This window comes from Poecilia reticulata, chromosome 14, assembly GCF_904066995.2.
Source record: "Poecilia reticulata chromosome 14, P_reticulata-male-v2, whole genome shotgun sequence".
In the NCBI taxonomy this organism is placed as follows: domain Eukaryota; kingdom Metazoa; phylum Chordata; class Actinopteri; order Cyprinodontiformes; family Poeciliidae; genus Poecilia; species Poecilia reticulata.
In genome coordinates this window covers 3792736-3802148 of record NC_088843.1, presented here as the reverse complement: position 1 = coordinate 3802148, position 9413 = coordinate 3792736, and the positions used below count along the sequence as shown (strand labels likewise).

Sequence of the window (9413 nt, the reverse complement as noted above, 5' to 3'; positions counted from 1 at the left end):
TTCAATATAAAAATTATGAAACTTTAATAAAAACTGCTGGTGTGCATCTTTGTTTGATGAAATGTTGATTAAAACATGTTTTTCATTCAGTGGGTAGAGAATCCAGAAATTTTACTCGAGTAGCGATAAAAGCACATTAAAAAAAAACTTACTCAAGTTAATGTAATTGAGTAAATGTAACTAATTACTACCCAACTCTGGAAGTGTATAAAAATCTTAAAAAGGAATTTCCCAGGTTGTACTTCATAAAAGAACAAGAATAATTTCCCACGGTTCTTGAAAGCAGCACAAGTTCACTCGTAAACATTCTGGGCAGCAGTGATTGGTCAAAGTTAAACGGTGTCAGCGTGTTACGTTTACAAACTCGCTCCCAGTACCTGACAGCTCAGAGCGCTTCGCTCACCGAGGACATCATCACCTGACGGGACTTCTGACGGCGCTCACCGCTTCCTGTCCACCTTTACCTCTGGAGGAGACCTGGAGAAAAGATGACCTCCCAGGACACTGCGAAAGACTTGGGTCACCGATCCGAGGAGGTGAATGACCGATCGGTCTCCCCAGAAGTGCAGAGTGAAGAGAAGACGTCACCGATTCTCCGTCGGCATCATCCATTCAGCGTGGAGGCGCTCATGTCCGGGAGGAAGACGGAGCACCGCACCGAAACGTCCACCTGTTGTAAAACAGCTGGAGCTACCGTGTCGGCCCCAACCGCAGGGCTAAAGTCTTTGTATCTGTGCCGGGACACGTGTAGTCCTCCCGGGGAAGGTCGGAACAGTTTCGCGGCGGTCCCTTCTTCGCCGGTGAAATCCGAGGTGTCGGAGTCAGAGGAATGCTCACACTGGGTTTCTGCCAGCGCCTTCTCCACACAACCACGTAAGTTTATTCCCATGTTATCAAGCATCGGAAAGCTTCTTTATTTACTTTTTTTTTCTTTTTTATGTAGTTTATTATCTACATTAAACTTTTTAGATTAGTTTGAAACAAAAACAAACTTCTCCAAGTAAGACTCAGAAAAATCAGGAAGCAAAGATATTCGAGTTCACACAGTTTTCAATCAATGCATAAATAAATATTACATTGAAACATGGTCGACTTAGTGCCCCACGTGGCCTTTTTTAGTGGTTTTACGCTGCTTTGAACTCTGAACGTTTACACTGCTTATAATAGCATGTTTTTTGTCTTTCCCATTTTAAAAAACGACCGAGAAAAATTGGCGTTTGACACGTCATGTATACAAAAAATAAAAATAAATAAATAAAATAAGATTTGGATTACAAATTAAACCTTCCCAAGATAACTTAAAAATCAAGGTAGAAGTTAAAGTGTTAATAGGTGATATGGCTTATGTTACCTAGATTTATTTTTTGTTTATATTTGTAAAATATATATATATATATACCTAGTTTGTGTCATCATTGGATTTTTTTTAACAATATTTAAAAGTACCTGAATTAAAGGTTTACTTTTTTCTCCAAATTTTATTGTTTTTTGTTTTTTTCAAAAGTGTAACACAATGTCCTCTGTCAGAATTTGGTATTACAATAAAAAAGTATATATTACCAATTACAATATTAGTAAATTTGATTTGTCATCCAATATTTCTGTTAACTTATTTACTTAGTTTATTTAAACTGTTTCTCTGCCAGATTATAATCAAAAACTAATAAAAATGAAAGTAGTAATGTCAAGTCAAAGCATGATTGTCAGTTTTTACACTCAAATTCATGCATGTTTTTGGAAAGCCATTACCTTATAAACTCTATTCAGATCATGTTATAATCAGAATAGCTGAAGTCACTATTCTAAATTTTTCACCCTTTTTGTTGCCTAAGGTCACATCAGTCCAGGCTGTCAGCTGAGGAAACACAAGACCAACAGAAAGCCCCGCACTCCCTTCACTACATCCCAACTCCTGGCTCTGGAGAGGAAGTTCAGACAGAAGCAGTACCTGTCCATCGCAGAGCGAGCAGAGTTCTCCTCCTCTCTGACCCTGACGGAGACCCAGGTGAAGATCTGGTTCCAGAACCGTAGAGCAAAGGCAAAGAGGCTCCAGGAGGCCGAGCTCGAGAAACTCAAGATGGCCGCTGATGCCAAGACGGCAGTGGTGGCAGCCACTGCCACTTCTGCAGCGCTACATCCCGGCTTTACGTTACCACTGTCGCTGGGCGCCATGTCTCTGTACGGACAGTCATATTCTGCCTATCACCACCACCAAAGACCCATTCTGCCCATATCCCCTCTAGGACTGTATGCTGCTCCGCTGGGATACAGCATGTACCACTTATCGTAAACATGGAAATATTTTATGTATTTTGTTTTTATGCATTCCAAAAATGGACAGAGAGGATGTGTGCTTGACATTTAAAAAAACAAAAAAAAATTATGTACAGCCTATCCATATCACCTGCACAAGAAGTGTGACGTTCAGAGCACTTCAGATCAAATTAGCAACTTGTTTTTCTTCTGCTAGGTGAGGATAGAAAGGCGCTTCCTGTTCTGCCCTCGTCGGACAGCACGTTTACACGATTGGCCTGTAATGTGGAGGGGTGTTTCTGTCTGGGTGCTGTTTATCCTCTTCACTTGTTTACATCAGCAATAATTGAGCAGGGGCGAGGACTTGCACTGGGCACCAAAGCACAGACCGCGGCTGTTTTCTTAAGCCTTGTTCCCATCAGACGCAGTGCCTTGTGTCAGAAAATGGCCTCCATGTCAGGATACTTGTGAGGATGAACTGGAGTTTTAGCTTCTGAGAACAGATTGAACATATCACTGAAGCTTTCTTGTGGTTTACACAAACCGATTGCCTTAAAAATATCATTGCATTCAGGTTAAACCTGAAAGTTACCCATGATCTGTATAGCAAAGCATAATTTATACCACTATAGTTGAAGTTTGTTTTTCTTCACAACACATTTATAGCACAATAACATATTTATCTCCTATGAAATACAATGCTGGAAATGTATGAGTGCCTTATGTTGTGTATTTATGGTAGAGAATATGGTACAAAGTTTTACCAAATGTGTATTTATATTGCTCGTTTTGAGCATTCTATGCTGTTCTTGTTTTGTCATCTGAAATTAAAGCTCTTTAGATTCTTACATACAGATATGTAATTTTTTTATAGCAAAGAAAACTAATACAAAATTAGTTTTTAAAAGATTTGGAGGAAGTGCATTCTCTGCAGCTTATTTTTAAACATAAATCCACGTGTCTTTATGTCCATGACTGTGTGTCATCAGAAAAGTTCAGTTGAAGGGGAACTATAAACAAGAAACATAAATTATACAATCATGCTGTTTGTTCTCACTTATTCTGCCCTCTTGTCTTTTATTAGGTTAAAATTAATTTCTTGAATCAACTTAGAAAAATGCCAGATGTCTGGAATATTATTTCTTAATTGACAATCAATAATCACATGTGCAAGTTGAACAACAGCATCATGTAGTGTAACATTAAGTGAAGCTAGTTACAGTGAACAACTTCTACTTGCTACATTTCGAAGTATTTTTGCTTTTACTAGAAGTTAAGTCACTGCTCATTGCAGCAATACTAGTTATTCCGCTTTTAGAAAAAGTGTTGACTAGAGACGCTTGGATTATGTTTTTCTCGCTGATGCAGATTTTCCTGTTTTCTTTATGGTTTGACATACTTGGTCCAAATTTAATTTACATTCTTAGGACTGTAACACATACAGGAGAAGGAATTTTTATCACAGGTTTTTGAGTCCAGCAAAAAATGAAGGCATTACATTAACTCCATGTATGCATGAAAGCATGTGTCCCTCATCTTTATATGACTTTTATTCAAGTTCATCGTCATACATACTGTTGGTTGATGTGTTTGCAGACTGAAACTAGCAGGAGTTCTTACTTTTTATGCATTTAATTTCTAAACATTATGAAAGAAAAAGAAAAAAAAACAGATTATTCAGTCCTTGACATGATAATCACTGTTCAAAATTCATTCCAGGCAAAATTGACCAAATGATTGGTTCATTGTTAGCCTTGACAAATGAAGTTACCAAAGATCAGTTAACTTATTTACAGAAGAAGGTCATGCATTAAACTAAATTGTTACCAATTTGATTTTTGATCAGTTTCTCTTTGTTAACTATTTTGTATCTTGTCCTGGCATCTTAAACTAATACTATGGTGGGTTTGGCTGCTTTGAGGTGTGACAAGCAGATTTGCTCTGCACAAGAGGCTACATCAGTTTTAGGCAATAAAGACAAAAGAAGGAGAGGAACAAAAACAAGTCAGGGGGAACTAGGGAAACAGCAGAAGAGGCAAACAGAATAACACAAGTAAAACTTCTTTCTCATTAGGACTTACTTTTCGCTCTTGTTTTCATATCTATTAACCAGCAGAATTAAACCACAACTCAATGCCAGAGTTTAAATCCACAGGGTGAGTTTTGAGGACTTGCGGTGCCTGTGCTTTTGTTAGGACTGTAAAAGCAGCTTAAAAACTTCCTTGTGACTTTGATGTAACAAAGGAATTGTTTATAGGCAGCAGCACATTTATGAGGTTCCTCTTTAATCAGAACAAGTTGCAGGGGTCGGGCAGGCAGTGAGAACTGGCAGGCGAAGCAAGCAGCTTACACAGACAAGCAATCAGCTTAATGAAGTGCAGACTGGCAGGGATGACTGTCTTTTCTCTTGTGAAACATCACATTTGTGCTACTTGGACAAGGAGGGGGAAATCTGAGTGTGAAGAATCCACTAAAGCAGCTTCTTTATGCGAAGACTTGACATTAGCAGAGGGGATTTGTTTTTGTCACTGTTAGCTATAACTCATCTGTCAGTGATTGGTCATATTTGTGGTTTTACATGTTACTTAAAGAGAAAATGTGACTAAGAACCCCTCAGGGTTTAAGTCATGTGCTTGTATGCAACCTCCTCTAGTGGCTGTTTGATGCATAGCATTCGATCATGAGTACTTCCTAAAAAATGTTTTCAATGCCAAGAAAACAAAAGGCATCATTAAATGGCTCTCCTTTTAGAGTCTGGTGAAGTGAATCCAAATTCCAAGGTGAAGCTAAATTTCTAAACATAGCTCTGACTTGTTTTTCAAACTAAAATGTCACACCCACCCGTTTGCAAAGTCAAAACTGTGACTGTGAGAAATTATGACCACACCCTAAGATGAAACATAACCAAATGCTTGAGCTTGAAAAGATTTTAAATATGTGTAGAAAATAACTCAGAGAGTGGTCGTTCTGCCTGTGAGGCCAAACCCGAAGAAAAGTTGCAACAGTGACCTCAAGATTTCTTAAAATTAGGCAGGAATCTCACAATGTTTTTCAGTTCAAATCTTGGTCATTTTTTTTTTTATATCTCATTCACACGTTCATGCTCACATTCTGATGGCGGTGAAGCACGCCATCAGAAGCGAGGCTGCTGTGCATCAGCATCACTGGGTCCTTTGACTCCCACAGGCAGGCGGGAGGTGAGAGGGAGCAGGCGTATCTTGCTCACAGACACAATAAGACGGCAGGACTGCATAGAATTTCAATCTCAGATATATTTCCTACAGATTGCTTCAACTGGCTAAGAGAATCATTTACCGACAATAAATTATAATTTGTTGAATTTTGACTTTTTAAGTGCTAAAAAGTTAATGTGCAGATCCTAAATATGTTGACAGTGAACATTTACTGGCATTTCTTAAGTGTTTTAATAAACATTTATTTACATTCTTATAAAAATTCATAATTCTACTCATACAGTGTGAAAACGTCAAAATCTATCCCATAAAATCTGCTGTGTTATAGAAACTAACTCTCTCTCTTCATACACATAATGTTTTTCTATCTTCATAAGGACGTTGCATTCACTCCCATTTGTTTTTCATTCTTCTCTATAGCCTAGCCGTAGCCCAAAACCAGCATTTCTTCCTATGATGGCACAGCTTGGGATTATAAGAAGAAGCCACATCTTCTAAAGTTCACTTGATGGACCTCGTGATAAATAGAGAAGACATTCAGGGTTTTGGGTTCTTTTTTTTAAACGGTGCTATTTTTATGTTTCAGATCTGCAATACTTTACAAATCCTCTTTCTTCAACAATCAGACAAACTTATTTGTCCCATTCAAATGTTGTAAATTTAGTTTAATGTTAAGCAGGTAAAAGTAGAAATTCTTACAACAAAATGATTGCTGAATTTTATATAAAATATAATGTTTGGACATCTCTGTGCTTTATTATTGTAAGATTTGTAAGTATTGTAAGTTGACGCATATTCCTAATGAAACTCGGTTTTTGTGAGAGGTTTATTTTAAATCAGTCTAAAATTGGCTGTGGTTCTTAAGTTTCCACTCCAAGTGTTGCATGAAGTGCATCAGAGTTCCTTAGAGGACGGTTTCTGATTTGGATCACAAGCTGATTTATTACGTCAAGGTCACATTACAGTGGTATAAAATGCCATCTGCCAGAAGTGCTTTCAGGAAGCTCTCCTAGATGTGATTATGTTTTCAATAGCTGAGAGGAGCCTTTTAACTTGACTGTGACTAAGAAGCATTAATAACACGTAATGTTATTCTTTAGAAAACATAAGTTTTTTGAAATACTGCTTATCTGCTTAGGCAAGACATTTACAGTTGGTAAATATCAGATGTTTATTTCGTGGCACAAAGCGTGCTCGTCTCTTAGCAACCAGTTAACAACAAATATTGTTATTGTTAAAAAAAAACCCAGAAGATTTCTTCTGCTCTTTTGAAATACTACTTATCTTGCACTACTTACTGCTCAACAAGAATTGTGCAGTTGGTGAATTTTGCAGAAAAGTGAAAATACTTTATTTGTCATTGGTGGTAGATATATTATAAAACAGACATTAAACACTTTGTTTAATGTGGCACTTCGTTACAAGAAAAAATCTCAACACCAAAATAATAATACTTAATGTTATTATTAATAAAACATAAGCTCTAATACTGTTTATTTGCTTAGACACAAGAAATTTACAGTTGATAAATTTTGCAAAAGGAGAAATTAGATGTTTACTTCATGGCACTGCGTTGAAAAAAAAAAGCGCTTGTCTCTTAGCAACCAGTTAACAACAAATACTGTTATTGTTCATAAAACATAAGATTTATTTTGTGCTTTTGAAATACTACTTATCTTGTACTACTATTTAAAACGATTAGTGCAGTTGGTGAATTTTGCAGAAAAGTGAAAATGCTTTCTTTGTCATTGGTGATAAATATATTATAAAACAGACATCCAAAACATAAGTCAAAATCTGATCTTTACTTTGTGGCACTCCGTTACCAGAAAATGCGCTCATCTCTTAACATCACATTAATTACACTTAATTAAATCTGCTGTTGAACTGGGTTATAAGTTTAATTAATGTCCCTTGTCAATGTTTTTCAATGTGGAGAATGCAGAAGAATTTCTCAACCCTTCTGGACTTTCTGCTGGAATTCAGTATGTTAAATAATAAGCTTTGTTTTTCTGCTTTTTAGTTTTATCAAGGCAAAGTCTCAAAACCAGCAGCATAATTTCCTCAGAGAAAAACACTCGGCCCATTTTCATGTTTCTTCCATTTTTAATAGAGTTCCCTTGGAACAGTTTCAGGATTCAAATAAAATCAGCCTTGGCCCCATTGTTTAGGATGCTAGCATCCCAAGTTACTATTGACTTGTTTCCTCCCATAACACATATTGTTTCAATCTAATTAACCCTGGCACACACAGCTGAGTCAATAATTCGTGGAATGATATGCAGTGGCAGGTCTCCTCTGAATGGCACCCTGGGTGAGCCCTTCCATCTGTCGACTCCCAGCCAATTAAAACGCAGGAAATTATCTGAGTTTCTGTGGCAGGACAAAACACAGAGCAGTCTCAAGCAAACCACGTCTCGTCTAGTCTCCATATTATCCGCAGAAAATAGAGATACCTAGTTAACACACAGTGACATTTATTTCACCTGCATAGAAGCAACAGGAAGTTTGTCCAGGGCATATTTAGGTAATACATTAAACTGCAAAACTACCGAGTGGTGCAACTCATTGCATCTTCTATTTAAAGTTTAGCTATAAAGTCAGAATTAGAACTCAAAAAACTAGTGAACAACCCATCATGTTTTTTTCTCCACTGCCTTTCATGTAAAATACATTAAAAGTTTGAGGCTAACCTTTTTGAATCCTCCTCACTGATCCATGTTTTCCTGAATCTGCAACAATGGACCTTACCACAGGGACTGCGTTTCATTAGCTAATGCCCATTTCACGTCACAGCGCATCTACCACTTGACTGTCTCACAAACGCAAGCTACAGTGGTAAACACATGCTAATGTACTAGCAGACCGGCAGAAAGTTTTTGCGTCAGGACTCGAAAAAGAATGGTTCTCCACTGTCAGTGGGGTATCTGTACAGGCGATGTCAGGTATCCTGATCGTATTTGTGTAACTAAAATTCACAGATTTCCAAAATCTGAAACGGAAAGCTTTGCTTGGATCAAAGCTTGTGCACGACCGCATTTGCAGCTCAACCGTCATAGGATCAATAAGAACAAAAGATTGTGTGCTGGTATATTATTGCTTTGCTTTCTTTGTGCTTAGTGAATGAAAAAAAGAAAGTCAATAATAAACACATCCATTACGAAAACCTTTTAGCCAAGTACAGCATAATGGCAGTACCGATACAACTTCTACACCTTGAAGCCTGCCTGTTACACAGTTTTACGTTAGCTGAACAGATAAATATGCAATGTGTACCGTATCTGACATACATTAAAGATTTTATTTGACCTGAAAGGGCTTTTTACTAAACTGTAATTGTGTTAGTCACGCTAGCACCGAGTACCGTGTATAAGGCCTAGGCACACTCAAACATTTGCCAACAACAGAAATCACTGATTCAAAAGTAACCCTCAAAACCATGAATGCCCGACTTACCCAGCCTTGCAAGAACAATAGGCGTCAGTGATCTTGTCCACGGCTATATTTATGCTGAGGGTCTGAGGATCTGCTGTGTTCCTCATCGACTGGTAGCATTTAGCTGTGACTCGCACAATGTTGGAGGCATCACGCGGCTAAAACACCTTGATGTTTGAGCCACGGCACAAGTTCATGCCAAAAAATATGACATGAACTTGTTGGTTCCTCTGTCCATTGTCGTGGCTGATATTTTTTTGAAAATCCGGCAGAAATGCTACACTAATCGACTCAGAAATACTCTGCAGAGAGTCAGTCGAAATGAAAGACGCCATGTTTACACATAGAAACTAAGCTGCGCGAGGCTTTGTTTGTGAGACATGCAGCCACGTGGGACTTTCGAGGGCGTATCTGGGCAGAGCTTGGTAAGGTCCATGCACTTCAGAAGCCAATATTTTTTAAAAACCAAACATAAAATCAAAGAGGATCCAAGCAGCAATCTGCAGATGAGCGGTAATGGTCGTGTTATGA

The 9413-nt window shown here is 37.9% G+C and overlaps 1 protein-coding gene across 1 annotated transcript; it reads left to right on the top strand.

Moving 5' to 3' along the window:
• The first annotated feature begins 319 nt into the window (after positions 1-319).
• Positions 320-3101, top strand: msx2b (muscle segment homeobox 2b). The gene is made up of 2 exons (XM_008426952.3): positions 320-873; positions 1833-3101. The coding sequence occupies exons 1-2, from the start codon at positions 489-491 to the stop codon at positions 2288-2290; spliced, it is 843 nt and encodes a 280-aa protein (XP_008425174.1). The 5' UTR covers positions 320-488; the 3' UTR covers positions 2291-3101.
• Positions 3102-9413: the final 6312 nt, after the last annotated feature.